Here is a 16,253-nt window from a genome sequence, read left to right on the forward strand (position 1 = left end):
AAAAAAAAAAAAATATATATATATATATATATATACACACACAAAATATATATATCATATATATAAAATATAAAATATAAAATATATATCTATAAAAATATAAAAATATATATCTATATAAAATATAAAATATATATCTATAAAAATCTATCTCTCTATATATATATCTTAAATTATCTCCTTAGATGGATCATTTGCAAAGATCACACATCACATAAGGTGCTAATTCTGCCTTGTTCGCCCCTTCTCGCCTTCATCTTCCACTTCTAGGAGTCAGCGAGGGAGTGTCAGAGTTGGAAGAAGAAAAAGTAATTCCTATCAAAGAGCCTGAACGGATAACACCAGAATACAGGGAAGAAAGGTCCACAGAGAAGAATGAAGATCGTCACACGCTACACATGGACTACATACTTGTAAACCATGAAGAAAATTCACCCCCAACACCTGAGGCCCGGAAAGCTCGAGAAAGCATATGCGAATCAGGAGAGTTTCCCACGGGTCCTGAAGAAACAGGGCTGCCGGGAACTCCGCTAGCTGGCCTCTCAGATTCCTGTCAGCCCGTCTCCCTCAGTGGAAGAGAAGATGGTTCTGTAGAGACAGTGTCTCCCAAAGGTGATAAGGATAAGAGATCATCTCTTGAGAGCCCTGGGCAAGACCAGAGCTGGATGGTCTTGGGTCACAGTGAAGAGGGCGATCAGTCGTTGGAAGCTAGGAACTCGGGGCCTGGAGGGTCTGGCCAGGTGGTAGAGCTGACCTCCCCTTGTGGCTTAGGTGAGGGCCCCCACATACAGGTTCTAGGAGGAATGAAGCCTGTGGAATCTTTAACTCTAGAAGAGGCCCCTGGTCTGGGCAGCCAATCCCGGAAGAGCAAGGGCCGAGGCAGAGCTGGCCCAGACGCCGTTCTAGGGCAGGCCATCCGCCATGACAATGAATGGGAAATGCTTCCACCTCAGCCTTCTCGGAAAAACAGGATCCTTGAAACAGAAATGGAGGAGGAGACAGAGTTTCTGGAGCCCAGAACGAGGGAACCGAGACCAAAAGGGTAAGCTGAAAGCTAGATTTATTTTTTTTTTACTGAAAAATATTGTATTAGAATCTGGGGAAATGGTGAGGGATTGTGGAGTATGAAGAACAAGTGGGAGCTTTGCTTCCACGTGTGGCCAAGCAGCACCTGTAAAAACAGCCGACAGATAAACATAAAGATAATGAGGATTTGTGGCCATTTTCAGTCACAAAACAAAACAAAACAAAAACACTTCAGTTTCCATCCAGAGTCTGTACTTACCCTTCTGATACTTACCCTGCTCTACCTACTCAATACCTATATTACTCTTAAACAAGCAGTTGGAACCAGAGAAAGCAGGGCACTGACAATTTTTTCATAGAGCACCAAACAGTTTGCTTATATTATCTCATTTAATACTTACAACAACCCTGATGTGGATGGTATTATTACCTTTACTTTCCACACCTCGGTGGGGGCGGTCCCTTGAAGTAAGTAACCAGAGGGAACACTTGGATTTTAAGGTTTTTCACCTCTAGAGCCAGTACTTTTCCAGCAGACACACTGCCTATCTCACACAAAGGGCAAGGCTGGTTTTATGTCACAGCTAACTTACGAGGAGGGCTAACTAAGGAGACGCCACAGCAGGCTCAAAATCTTAGTGTGAAATATTCACTCCCCAGCTGGCTGAAAAATTGGCCAACAGCCATCAGACTAGGGATTCATTCATTCATTCACCACATGGGGTCTGAGAATCTGCTCTGTATGGAGTTTCTGGGTAGCCAGTGGGTGTAAGACAGAACGTCAGAGAACAGGATGTCATCTCTGCCCTCGAGCTTCCCAGGCCCTGTTGACACCATGAAAGGTTGTTCATTTCTCTTTATTTGTCCTAATGGAGCCCTCTTGCTCCCAGGGACAAAAGGCCAAACTGTGACAAATTAAAAGGGAAGATCTTATTTCCTCTTTAAAATGTAGCGGAAAAAAGATCTCTTTTTTCTACTCATTTCGGGAGCCTAAAGGACTATGCCTACCATGGACTCACTGTGAGTCCAAGAATCTGGATCCCAGCCTAGCTCTGCCGTGACTGGCCATGTATGTTGGGATCAATCCTAGGCTTAAATTTCTTCCTCCATGAAATTGGTGGCTTTGGCTGGAGGACCTCAGGCCTTCCTCAAGTTCCCATCCGCAGGAGCCTCATTTGCCAGTAAACAGAATGTGTCCTCAAGAGCTTTGGTCTTCACAAATTTCCTCTCTCCCCCCGAAAGGAATAAGAAAAGAAGAAGGAAGAGCAGGGGTAAATCAAGGGTTCTTAAAGGGCCTTAAAGAGTTAAAGTCTCATATTCAAGGGCAGTTTCCTAAATCCAGACCTTTTCAGTTGGCCTAATCTTCCTTTTTCCTGTCAAGCTATTTCCTTCCAGAGAGCCCCCAGATCCGTTATAGAAAGAGGGTAGCAGATGGATCCCAGCAGCCCCGCTGGTGTTGTTATGGATAGAGCTCAGAACTCCGGCAGCCTTGCCTTGGCTGAGCTATTGTTTGGCTTCTGGTCTGCATTTTCATGCCCCTGTGGTCCAACAGATGAGACTGCTCCCTGGTGCCACCAGCCCCCTCTCTTGCCAGCAGATTTCTTTGCTCATATTTTTCTGCTCAGCCCCTCCAGTAATGACAGTTTTCTCACAATTGGGGAGGGGGCAGAGTTTCCCCACCGGCATCTGTATTATTACCTTTTGTGTAAATAATTTACTCTCGACTATGTTTGAAAGGTCTCTCTGTGCTAGATTTTGAGAGGGCACAGAGCTGTGGCAAACAGTGATTCTCTAAGTGGGGTCCTACAACCAGCAGCCTTGGGGCGCCCAGCTGACTGCCAGTAGAACATGGGACTCTTGATCTGGGAGTTGTGAGTTCAAGCCCCACGTTGGCAGTAGAGATTACTTAAGTTTGTTTGTGTGGTTTTTTTTTTTTTAATAAAAGCAGCAGCCTCAGCATCACCTGGGTGCTTGCTAGAAATGCAAGTTCCTGACCCTACTCCTCACTCTAACTGAATCAAGAACTCCAGTTGGGGTCCAGCAGTCTGTGCTTTAATATGGGTGACTTTGGTTCATGCTCAAGTTAAAGAACCACTGGTCTGACCACTGGTCCCAGTCCTCTAGTTTAAGAAGAGAATGAAACACAGGTGAAGAGGAGATAATAGTGTAACATGTAAATCAAAGTAGTTGATGACCAACGTGTGTGTAAATATACATAGCTATCATGAGCGTTCGCCATGGCCGGCGTACTGAGCCCCGTGTGTGCACTACCTCATTTTTCCATGGCAGGAATTACACAAGGAAGAACACTGATGTTCAGAAAGGTCGAGGGGCGCCTGGGTGGCTCAATCGGTTAAGTATCTGCCTTTGACTCAGGTCATGATCCTGGGGTCCTGGGATCCAGTCCCGTATCGGGCTCCCTGCTCAGCGGGGAGTCTGCTTCTCCCTCTGCCTCTTCTCCTGCTTGTGCACTCTCTCTCTCTCTCTCTCTCTCTCAAATAAATACATAAAATCTTAAAAAAAAAAAAAAAAGAAAGAAAGGTTGAATCACTTCATCTGGTTTCTAGTTAGAAATTGAAGAAGCTGCGATTCGAATTTCAGTCTTTCCATGTCCAGAGTGTGTGTTCCTGCTAGTAAATTAAGAGGGGAAGCATCTGTGTTGGGCACTTTTATGGTGGAGGAACTAGAAACGGTTTGTTATCCATCCACATCAGGAGGTAGGGTACCCAGGGCCCCTGATACTTTTAAAGGGCCCACATGAAACTTTGAACTTCTTTTAATATCTAAAGAAAAAAATTATTATACTTCTTTGTAGATTATGTGTTTTTTCCTACCAATGCAGATGTAAAAGAAAGTTCTGGATCTTTTTTTAATGAAGGAAAGAGCCCGGGAAAGTAAGAGTGCCTAAGGCCCCACAAAGTCCTAATGTGGCCCTAGGAGGTGTATTTCAAGATAGGCATTACAGGAAAGTCATATTGTGGAAAGGCAAAGAAGAGGGTAAGAGGTCAGCCAAGCTGTCTAGGAAGAGGGAGATGAAGGAAACCATGGACACAGCAAGATAGTCACCCAAGCAATATGAGATAGTCCTATTTTTCTGACTAAAAACTTGGAAACATCTTCTGATATAGAATTTGGTCATAGGGCAGAACAAAGACTATCCTGGAAAAAAAAAAATTGGGGCTTCAAAAAGAGATAGTATATGCGGATAGTATATGCAGATAGTATACAAAATATGACATACGAGCTAGGAATTGACTTCTAGCCCTCCCCACCGCACCCCGTCACTCAAGTGCCCACCCTGGTTTGAGAGCTGCAGGCCATATTTCCAAAATGCGAGGACGCCTCAAAAGGTGGCTTTTCTCCTTGTACTTCATCAACTGGCTCTTGTTAACAGGACTGTGGAGTGTAGGGAGAGAAACACTCCCCCTTAGAATCTGCAGTGCTGTGTTCCGGTTCCTAGGATCCACCTTTCCTCTTCCCAGAGGCTCTGCCAACACCTTGGTCATCCTCCAGCTCTACACCCACCAGCCCAGGATCACCACCAAGTCCCAAGACAGTAATGGATAGGCCCGATCTTTCTGGTGGGGTTACAGAGAACATCTGCACAGTAATCTGCCCCACACACTATCTTCTTAAAATGAAGAGCCCTTTATAGGTTTCTTTTAAAGAAGGCATGGTTGCAAGAATGTCGTGGGAGAAAAGGGTCATTTGATTACGTACTAGTCAGGGTTCTCCAGAGAAATGGAACCAACAGGAGCAGTAGAAGATATCCATCTATGTTTGATCTAGAGAGAGAGAGAGAGAGAGAAAGAAATGATTTTAAGGAATTGGAATTGGCTTGCCCAGGTTTAGAGGCTGGCAAGCCTGTAATCTGTAGGAGAGATCAGTGGGCTAGAAACTCAAGCTAGAGTTGTTGCTGTCTTGAATCTGAATTCTGCAGGACAGCAGGCTGGAAACTTAGCAGAGTGTCTGTGTTGTAGACTTGAGGAGAGTTTCTTATTTTTTGAGAAATTTCAGACCTTCCTCCCAAGGCCTTCAACTGACTAGACAAGGCCCACCCATGTTCTGGAGGATAACCTGCCTTACTCAAAGTCTGTGTTAATCACATCTAAAAAAAATAACATCCCAGCAACATCTAGACTGGTGTTCGACCAAATAACTGGGCACCATGGCCTCGTCAAGTTGACAAATAATAGTAATAATTCTAGGTTATATTCAAAAGCCTGAACTAGCTACATGCTAAGTGAATTGAAACCATTAACATTTGTAAACTCACCGCCCTCTAAATTATACAAAAGTGGGTTGATCGATATACAGATATATTGGCTTTCTCTGGGTGTGGGGTAAGGAAGTAGCTGTGCAGGGTGATAAATGGAAATAATGTCCAAGAGGAGGAAGTAAACTGACTCTGCTTGTCTCGGCTCTTGTAGATACACACAAGGGTGAGGGGCAGGGCAGTGGGAGGCAGAGGGGAGGCAGACAAGGGGAGCTCTGGCACAGGTGCTTTTGAAACAGTATTTAGAAATAACCTGACCCACCCAGGGCCACCTGGGTGGCTCAGTGGGTTAAGCATCTGCTTTTGGCTCAGGTCATGATCTCAGGGTCCTGCGATGGAGCCACACAGTGGGCTCCTTGCTCAGGTGGGAGTCTGTTTCTCCCTCTCACTCTTCCTCTGTGCTCTCTTGCTCTCTCTCTCAAATAAATATAATCTTGGAAGAAAGAAAGAGAGAGAGAGAGAGAGAGAGAGAGAACGAACCCAATCCTTGTATCCATGGAGCTATAGCTTGTCTTCTAGCTCTGTGATTTGGTTCTCCCTGAAACTAAAATGACCTCCAATCCCAATAGGTGTCATATTCTTCACAACTTGCTTCTTTTTTTTTTTTTTTTTAAAGATTTTATTTATTTATTTGACAGAGAGAGATCACAAGTAGGCAGAGAGGCAGGCAGAGAGAGAGAGAGGAGGAAGCAGGCTCCCTGCTGAGCAGAGAGCCCGATGCGGGACTCAATCCCAGGACCCTGAGATCATGACCTGAGCCGAAGGCAGCGGCCTAACCCACTGAGCCACCCAGGCGCCCCCACAACTTGCTTCTTACGGTCATCTCTGTGCATTCTTTCTTTTTAAATTAGTAATGTTGGCCTTTTTCTTCTGTCTGGCAAGGCTGTGGGAAGTAACTCCCTTTTCTCCCTATGAGCAACCCCATTAAGCCTTTATACAATTTCACAAGACCCTCTAAAGCCAGCCTTTTTCTGTCTGGGACTTAGGGTTGAGGTATTAGTACATTGGGTCTTAAACCCACATAAATGCTGAAAATGAAAAACGGGTAAAGAAATAATCTGTCGACTCTTTCTCTCGGGGTTGGGTAACGTTATGTTTGGGCTCGCAGAAGAATCAGGCTCTTTGAGCACATGCCTCCCCCTCCCTGGGTCTTGCTGTTTGGATGGGCTGCATCCCAGTTCCAAACATTCACCCTTTCTCCCAGGCCAGCCCATACTCCATAAATGACAGCCGTCCCTTGTTTATTCACGGTTATTTGGCTTTGCCCTGAACCAAACCTGGAAGACCAAACTTGGCACTGACTCTGTGTTCATTTATTTTTGTAATTATATTTGATCACTTGGTGTGTTATGTTTGGTGGCTTGGTGGTGATAAATATATTCAAAGTTCTTTAACTCTGCAGTTTAACTCAGGCCTTAGTCTCCTTTTCGGAAAAAAAAAAAAAAAAAGTTTTTTTTTTTTCCCATGTCTCCCCACTAGCCCCCTGCTATGTCTCCACTTCTGGCCAGCCCTACCCAGAACAGACTTCAGATAAGTCTGGTCCAACCAGTCACCCTCTGAGCTCAACAGGGTGAATTTTATTATCCCTACTTCATAGATCAACCAGCTCAGTAAATGAGCCGTTAACGTCATCCAGAAATGAGACTGTGGTAACATAAGGACTTGAACTTCTGTCTTCTCCCTTCCTGCCCATTGCTTGTGGATACAACACAGAGGCCAAAGCAATCATTTTTTACCGCGTATTCTATAGGTTGACATATTTCTTCCTATCCTCCCGTTGTCCTACTGAGAAGTATATCACGTTTAATAGCCAACATTCCCAGAGTTACTTGGAGAATAACTGAGCAGAACTTGCCTCTGCCTCTTCCCTTTGTCATGTGACCCACCGAGGCCTTCCCGTGCCTGAAAGCACATTTCACGCCACAGCTAATTCGTGACGGTTACTGCCCTGTCCGTGGGCTGCCCTCCATCTGTGGTTTGTGGGGCCAACTCAAGCAGCCAGAGGCGAGAGGGGGTGAGGGAATCAAAGCCCTTCACTATACATCTACGTTCCCCATTTATTTATAGATATGGTATTTTGTGGTAAAGGATTTTATAGCCAGAGAAGGCCATGAACACCAAGACGAGGTGGTACAAGTCAGCTGTCCTGTGGGAGGAACACCCACAGAGGAGCCCTTTTGTGTTGTGCTGGCTTCTAGTTTGAGAAAGAATCCAAGGTATTTCTCCAGCTGGAATGGTGAAATGTCAAAACTGATGTCAGGAATTTAAAAAAAAAAAAAAAAAAACCTCCATGAAAATTGATGGCGTGTGAGGAAGAGGAGAAGTCATGGCTTACAGAAGCCGGATACGTCAGTCTGTCAGAGAGCCAGCAGGAGAGAGAGGACACATTCAAATGAGGATAATTCGAGAAATATTTCATAAAGGGAGTATTTACAAAGATGGAGGGAAAGTGTGAGGCGCTCACAAGGAACGGTATAGTAGCTCAGGGATGGAAACAGGACGGTCGTTCTCGTTCCTAGGCCTCGGGTGCTTTCCAGAACTCAGAACAAGAATGTTGGGGTTTTCGTGAGGATAGCCCTGGCGGAGAGTTGGGGGGCATTCCCTCGGAGAGGAAGCTGGAGGACTGCAGCTCCCTGCCTCCCGCTTCCTCCCTTAGAACTCCCACCAGGTTCCCCAAAGCCAAGCGGGATTCAGAGTGGGAGGGAGCCTCCTGGGGCCAAGAGCAAGAGGGAGAAAGTAAGCGAGTGAAGCCTGCACAGCTGGCTGATTAGAAAGCCATAGAGCCCCAGCTTCGGAAAAGTGTGCTGAGATCTGTGAATGCGCAGGGTCGTTGACTGTTCCTCCAGTGCAACAGAGGACCTGTTTCCAAGATCCAGGGGACAGCTCTCTTAGGACAAGCGCTGTCGAAGAGTCGCCCCAAGATTGGGTCCAGCTCTGCAGAAACCCAGGTTGTGCCAACGGAAGAAATGAGGATGTTACGTTCCCCCACCATGTTAACTTTTGGTTAAGGGCTGCGGCTTCTTTTAATTGTCAGCCTAAGAGAGTTTTGTTCTAGGTAACGGCCTGGCAGGAAAATTTTTAATTCCCTCCCATAAACTATCTCAAAATATTGATCAACTCCAAATCAAAAACTTATGGAAGATGGAGTCCAACACGCGCACGTGCAAATACACACACACACGTGCACACGCTACTCAACCTTCCATGGCAGCCCCGCCCTGGTTGGCCCACTCCACTCCTATCCTCTGGTCAGCCCGCTCCTGCAATCCATACTCCACTCACTGGCTTGAGTGAGCCTTTCAGATGTAAAGATCCTCCTTTCGCCACCCACTTTCTTATTTTTTTTTTTAATTTTTTAAAATTTTTATTTATTTATTTTTAAATTTCTTTTCATCATAACAGAATTCATTGTTTTTTCACCACACCCAGTGCTCCATGCAATACATGCCCTCCTTAATACCCACCACCTGGCTCCCCCCAACCTCCCCGCCCCTTCAAAACCCTCAGATTGTATTTCCGGAGTCCACAGTCTCTCATGGTTCACCTCCCCTTCCAATTCCCTTCTCAACTCCCTTCTCCTCTCCATCTCCCCTTGTCCTCCATGCTATTTGTTATGCTCCACAAATAAGTGAAACCATAGGATACTTGACCCTCTCTGCTTGACTTATTTCACTCAGCATAATCTCTTCCAGTCCCATCCATGTTGCTACAAAAGTTGGGTATTCATCCTTTCTGATGGAGGCATAATACTCCATAGCGTATATGGACCACATCTTCCTTATCCATTCGTCCGTTGAAGGACATCTTGGTTCTTTCCACAGGTTGGCGACCGTGGCCATTGCTGCTATAAACATTGGGGTACAGATGGCCCTTCTTTTCACGACATCTGTATCTTTTCACCACCTACCTTCTTAAAACCATCCAACGTCATTTTGGAATTCAATTCTGATTCTTAACTACCACCTGTAAGGCCCTGTGTGTCCTGGTTGCTGCTTACATTTCCGTTGGCAGAGTACTCTTTCCATCAGTCTCTGAGCTTGTCCACCAGACCCTTTAACAATTCAGTGAGCTGATGCCAGCTGTACTCTCTGTCTAGACTTCTCTTGATAGGGCTTATTCTTATCATTCATGCTCCCCAGAGAGCTCTTCCTTCTACACACACCATGTCACTCTGGGGCAGATGCTTCTGGCTTCTCATGGGTAAAGGCCTCAGATGCTGCTACATGTCTTACAACACACAGGAGGAGGGCCCTTCACGGTGAAGGATTATCTAGCCCTACGTGTCAGTATTGCCAGGGTTGAGAACCCTGCTCTTCCCACTGCCCTGATTTATTTTCTTCTGTTTATTTGTTTTTTTTTTAATTTTTTATTTTTTATAAACATATATTTTTATCCCCAGGGGTATAGGTCTGTGAATCGCCAGGTTTACACACTTCACAGCACTCACCAAAGCACATACCCTCCCCAATGTCCATAACCCCACCCCCCCTTCTCCCAACCCCCCTCCCCCCAGCAACCCTCAGTTTGTTTTGTGAGATTAAGAGTCACTTATGGTTTGTCTCCCTCCCAATCCCATCTTGTTTCATTGATTCTTCTCCTACCCACTTAAGCCCCCATGTTGCATCACCACTTCCTCATATCAGGGAGATCATATGATAGTTGTCTTTCTCTGCTTGACTTATTTCGCTAAGCATGATATGCTCTAGTTCCATCCATGTTGTCGCAAATGGCAAGATTTCATTTCTTTTGATGGCTGCATAGTATTCCATCGTGTATATATACCACATCTTCTTTAGCCATTCATCTGTTGATGTTGTTGTTTTTTTTAAAGATTTTTATTTACTTGAGAGAGAGAGAGCATAAGCAGGGGGAGAGGCAGAGAGAGAAGCAGGCTCTCCCCTGAGCAGGCCTGATGTGGGGCCGGCTCCCTAGACCCTGAGATCATGACCGGAGCCAAAGGCCGACACCTAGCCATCTGAGCCACCCAGGAGCCCCCTTCTGTTTATTTGCTTAGTGGATTCTGTTCTGTCTCCACATTTGAGAATACGCTCTCCAGGAAAGCAGTTGCCATTTATTAGGTGCCCCAGAAATACAGCCTGATTGAACGAATGGCAAAGAAAGCCAAGTTGTTCCCATATAATTTGCTTTTAATGAAATAGAGCATTTCTGGTGTTTGCTGCTTCCTTTTCCAAGGAACACATGGTAAATTTAGTTTGGGCATGACTTAATTCAGGCTATAACAGATTCCCATAGACGGGGTGGCTTATAAACAAGAGAAATTTATTTCTCAGCTTTGGAGGCTAGAAATCTGAAATCAGGGTGGCAAGAAGGTCAAGTTCTGATGAGAATCCTCTCCTCGGTTGCAGACTGCCACCTTCTCCTGGTATCCCCACAGCAGAACTTCCTCAGCGGAAAGAGTAAGAAAGCTCTCTGGGGTCCTTTCAGAAGGGCATTAATTCTACTTACGATGGGGAAGCCTCATCTAATCCTAATTATTTCCCCAAAGCCCCACCTCCTAATACTATCACATTGTGTGTGTGTGTGGGGGGGGTTCAGTAGATGAACTTGGTGGGGGACGCACTCAGTTCATAACAGGGATATGCATCTTTTCAGATGTTGCAAAAATTCATCTTTCCTCTTCTTTTGGAATTAAGACCATAATTACTTGAGTGTCCTTGTTTCCCGGTATACAGTTCCTCCAAGATTCTCAAAGCCTTTCGGTTTCCTTAAGTGCTGTTACCACTTCCCTCAGCCTCATGGAGAAAAGGAGGTGCACCTGTCAACTGTGCCTACACCAGCTTGTCCAGAGGAGAAAAATACTTCTGCTTAGTCATCTGTCAACCATCAACTCACGTAGCTGTTGACAATATATATCTTCAAAGACCTTTTTTATTCTTATTTTTTCACCTTAATTTATTAAATAATGATTTGGATGTATTGGGCTCTCAAAGCATAACTGAAACTCCCCTGGAGAATTGGACTCTACCACCCCCACCCCCTTTTCATTTATATAATGATCAGGATGCTACTTCATGCGTTTAAGCAGTTATTATTTTCCTTTTTTTTTTTTTTTAAATAATTGTAACTGCCGCAGCGTCGCAGTGAATAAAACAATACATTTACTCAAGTGACCAGCTGACTCTGACTTAGGGCTCTTTTGCTCCGGCGCAGGCTGAGACAACATCCTATAAGACAAAAGGAAACATCATTGCTGAAAACAGATGTCCACATTTCCCCCATTTAATGAAGTGCCTCTTAAATTTTTAAAGGTATCTGTGATGGAACAGATTCCGTATCAGCTGCTGACTTTTAAAAACAGATTATAAAATAGATTGAATTACAGTGTCTGTTCTATGACACTTAACTCCTCTTTCTGTACGCTCCAGCGGCTTCTTTTTTTTTTTCCAGCTGATAAGGGGAAGTCCTTGTAATGAGCCAGCACTTCACAAAGATCAGAGCCCCATTTTTAGCCATCAGCCTGGACACCCAGAGTAAGACCAGCTCTAAAGCTGTCTGTGCTTCCCTGACGGTTTTGGCTCATCTTGGCTTTGAGAAACGCACTGACACTCTTGCTGAACCTCTGTGGGTCAGTAACCCTGCCAAAGACACACCTTCCTCATGCTCACCCCTCTTTGGTCCTCCTCCAGGTCTGAGAGGTAGACAGCACTTGAGAACTTATGTCATAACTGCTCATAAGCCTGAATAATTTTGTAGGCTTTTAGTTTATTTATTTTAGAGAAAGAGAGAGCGCGCACAAGCAGGGGTTGTGGGGAAAGGGAAGAGCAGAGGGGGAAGGAAAGCAGACTCTGTCTGAGTACAGAGCCCCAAATAGGGCTTGATCTCATGACCCCCTGAAATCATGACCTGAGCCGAAATCCAGAGTTTGGATGCTTAGCCAACAAAGCCACCCAGGTGCCCCTGTAAGGCTTTCAGTTTAAATAAAGATATAAAAAATTTGCTTCTTCCTCTTCTCCCTTTCCCACTGCCCTCCCACCACCCCCGGCATCCATGGTGAGGAAAGAAACAGCCATCATTTTAAGTACTAAGAACAGGAGCTTACGTTTCTTAAGCACTCAGCCGGGTACTCAGCTGAGTAACTCACTTTCCTATTTTGTTAATGGTTTCCTCTTTTGTTGGTACCTAAAATGGCCCTATCCCCCAATCATAGCCTCTCCCCCCAGCCCTGCCCCCACCAAAGAAAAAACAAAAACAAAAACAATCTGAAAGGTTATGTAACATGGAACTCTGAGCAATCCTGTTCTGAGGACGGTACCTATAGTTACTTTTTGCTTTGACATTTTGCCTGATGGTGATCACAATTCTTTGGTTTGTCTGATCATATTTTTTTTTAATGAAGAGCAAAAAAGCAAAGAAAGGAATGCATGAAACTGGCATGAAACTTTTCCTTCCTATTTCACTGACTTTACCTGTCAAATATTTCTGTCAGTGTTTTGAGAATTAATGATTGTGTTAGTAACTAACATTTCCTGTGAGTGGATTTTCACCTAGACTCTTTAAGATTTCTAGATGCATCATTCTTCAAAGTGCTGGTATTCTTATTGTCCACCTGGGAGTCAGCGGTCTGAGTCACCAGGCACTGTAGTAACTGGTCGGAATTCGCTAATAAATCGTAGAAGTTAAATTCAAATTCTAGGACCTCTGACCACAAAGCCCACACGTGTTATGGCCCCACGCCTCTTTCTGCCAACAGCCATGATTTTGTGCAAACATCATAACCGTCTCTGGAACCTTGATTGGCCTTGTTTATGTGTCTGACCATGCTTCCAAAGTCCATTTATTACGATCTTACCCATTGTCCATGCAAAGGAAATAATCGCGCTGCCATCTTACTGTATTGTGCTGTGAAGCTACAGGATTTTTTTTTTTTTTTTTAAAGATGTTTCAGGGGAACTAGATTCCTTCCAACCTGTGCTTTGAGCCCACTTGCATCCAGCCTCACTCAGGAGCAGGGCTGGGAGCACTTTTGGGGAGCAGGAACGAATACCAAGGGGGCTTCTGTCGTTCCACAACCTGGATGAGAGAGTGTCTGTGTTCCCTACCGCAGCTCGGCGCGGCCCCGGCTCCATCCCCCCTCGCGGGAGGGCCAGCGGCCGCGGGGTCACTGGGCGATCTGGGAGGCAGGTGATCATCCTTATTTAGATGTGGCAGGGATCACGTGACCAGAAAATGGAGGCGAATGTGTATTCCCAGTTAACCGCTCCGGAAGGGAGATGCTGAGCGGCTGCGACCGAGCATCCTTCTCGCCCTCCGGGTAGCCGGCCTCCCCGCATCCTCAGGAGGTAGGTGGGTCCCGGTGCGGCTCTGGGAGGACCGGGTGTCCGCAGGACACATCCCAGTGGAGAGTGTCATTCTCGCGGACCTGTCTATTGCTGCTGGGAAGTTGGAGGGGAGAGAGGAGGAGGAGGAGGAGGAGGATGCGGGGCTCTGCCCAGCCCCTCACCAGAGACAGCTGGCAGCTGCATTTCCTTGTGTATCAACTCCGACTGGGAAGGCTTGGGGTCTTCCAGGCTATCTCCTGCCCCTCCCTTGGTGAGCAGGTCATTAGGGAACCCAGACTCTGTAACAGCTCTAAACATTTTGCCTTCCGTCCTATGATGAAAATGGAGATAGAAAATCGAAGGAAGGGACAATTTGGAAACTGTTGAGGACTCTTGCCTAATGGGTATGACGGTGTCTGTCTGACAGGCGGAGAGGCCCTGGTACATATTTATTTCTTATTTCCTGGCATGTTTATTTCTTGTGTTATTGCTTATAGTTGCCAAAGCTGGTAACATACACTTCTCCTTTTTTCGAATGAATCTTGTAATCTTTAAATCTTACCTAAGTTCTAAGCTGCAGAAATAGGTCATCTTCCAAAATGGACCTGTATTGTTCTCTCCCACCTTTTCAAAATCCAGAGATAAAAAACACTATGGACAGAATATTGCTATTTCACTGAGAAACTAAGTTATATGAGAAACTAAATCAAAACGACTACCTGGTCAATTTCAAACAAGAAATACATGGGTTATTAAATTCCTCTGTGGAAGCAAAAAAAAAAAAAAAAAAAAAACAACCAAAACTAGACTCCCACCTAGGAGGGATTTAAATCAAGTATGATTCTTCCAGAGATCAGAGTACTGGTTGGTCTTGGTGATTCCAGGGAGAGGGACAGCATCTGTGTCAACCGCCCCCTTCTTTCACATGAACTCCTGAGGTGGTGTGAGTCTTACGCAAACCGCCCTGGGAGTGAGCCCAGCCTCCAGGCTTACTTCCTCCTGGATGACTGCCCCAAGCCATAGAGAGAAATGGGAACGGCCACTGCCTGAGACCACTTTGAAATGTTCAATTTGACAAAAGTATTCTTAAATATTAATTGGTCATATTTGCAGAAAGTAAAATCTGGAATCATTAGATTAAAATTCCTGGTGATAAAAAATAAAATGACCCATGAAATTTCTCTTAATTGATAAGCGACTTCTTATCTGGGAGGAAAACCCTGTCTTTACTGGTAAATTACACATATTCCGGATAGGGCAAGTTCGTACTTTCAAATGGCTTGAACCTTGCATTGCAACTCAGATAAAAAGGACCTGAGGCTGTTGTCCTTTGCAGTTAGCAGTGTTTAAACGTCTTCAGCGAGATTTTACTTTGTAACGCAAAGTAACCTTTCTGTCCTAAATAAGGTGTAAAGCTTTAAAGGTACTTAAGGATAATAAGCCAGAGTCTCCTTCCTATTACTATGAAGCCAAATTAACTTTTTTTTTTTCCGTGGCAAGGGTTCTCTTTGGTATATCCCAGTGAATTTTCTTTACATCCCATTTGGTTTTTCATTCTTGAATGGCTCTGTACTAGGGAAAAATTTAATCTCTTATTAAAGGATCGTAATACTTCCTTGACCTTTAGACTTCATACTTCCTAGCTAGCGAGAACACAAGGTGTGGGGTTGGCCTGTAGGTTCAAATACTCAATATAGTTTATGACAGGAAAACTTGAGTTCACCCACAGCACATAAAAGCTTTTCTTTTCTTTTTTTTCTTTTTTTTAATTTTTACCGAATCTGGAATTGCCTGCCCTTTCTCTGTTGCCTCAAGATCTGGTAAATAGAGGCTTTATGAAAAGCAACTTCCTGCTAGAGTAGTATTTGAATTTGGGATGGGTTCTCAGTTCTTTATCAATTCCAGTCAATAGTGCAGCTGGGGCAAAGGGGCAAGCGGAAGAAGGGGCAGAGGGAAAATCAGCGAAGGACAGATTCTGTCCCTGGTATCCTGTCTGCATCAGAGCTGACAAAGAACATTGGGCTGCAGGTCCTTCTACATTAATAATGGCAGGAATCGTGAGGGGGATAGGTGTGCAAGACGGGTGTAGGATAAAAGGCAGGAGTGGATGCCCCCTGTCCAAGCACATTATCATTTGAGGGCTCCAGCAGGCCATTTGCCCACTATTTTTGATAGTTTGCTGAGTCTCTGTATTTACAACCCAAGTTTCAGTTGGTAGGGTAAGAGAAACTGAAGTAAATCTTAGAATTTTTCACTCACTTCTTCAGTTTACAGGCAAAGGAAAAAAAAAATGAGCCCTGGTTACAGCAAGGGATTGGCTCAAGGTCACCATCAGTGGCTGGGCAGCTGGGATCCGGACCAAGAGGCCTAGCTCTTGATCTTGTGCTGTTTCCTCTCAGCCTTATCAGAAGCTTCTAGCAAAATCTAGTCCATGCATTCAAAGTTCTCAGGGCTTAAAAAAAAAGAAAAACTAGCAGTCTTCTATTTTAAGGATAAAGTGGCATTTCCTAATTGCTTTCCAACCCTTAAAAATTTGGGGAAAGGTGCAAAAAAGTCTGGGAGAAGTGTAACTGAACGGCACTCTCAGATCTTGTGCCTTTGAAATACCAACTGAATATTACTCCCACCTTAAAAGACCACCAGAGACATGAGTCAAAGCCAAGCAGCAGGGG

At 44.8% G+C, this 16,253-nt stretch overlaps 1 protein-coding gene across 5 annotated transcripts in view; it reads left to right on the top strand.

The window, feature by feature from the left end:
* PRUNE2 (prune homolog 2 with BCH domain) overlaps nt 1-16,253 on the top strand; it is a 255,458-nt gene that overhangs the window by 182,195 nt on the left and 57,010 nt on the right. For all 5 annotated transcript variants that reach the window (XM_032307297.1, XM_032307299.1, XM_032307300.1 and 2 more), the window contains exon 9: nt 271-1,042. In XM_032307297.1, coding sequence (XP_032163188.1) covers nt 271-1,042 — 772 coding nt within the window. The remainder of the gene's footprint in view (nt 1-270; nt 1,043-16,253) is intronic.

The sequence above is a fragment of the Mustela erminea genome, chromosome 12, assembly GCF_009829155.1.
Source record: "Mustela erminea isolate mMusErm1 chromosome 12, mMusErm1.Pri, whole genome shotgun sequence".
In the NCBI taxonomy this organism is placed as follows: domain Eukaryota; kingdom Metazoa; phylum Chordata; class Mammalia; order Carnivora; family Mustelidae; genus Mustela; species Mustela erminea.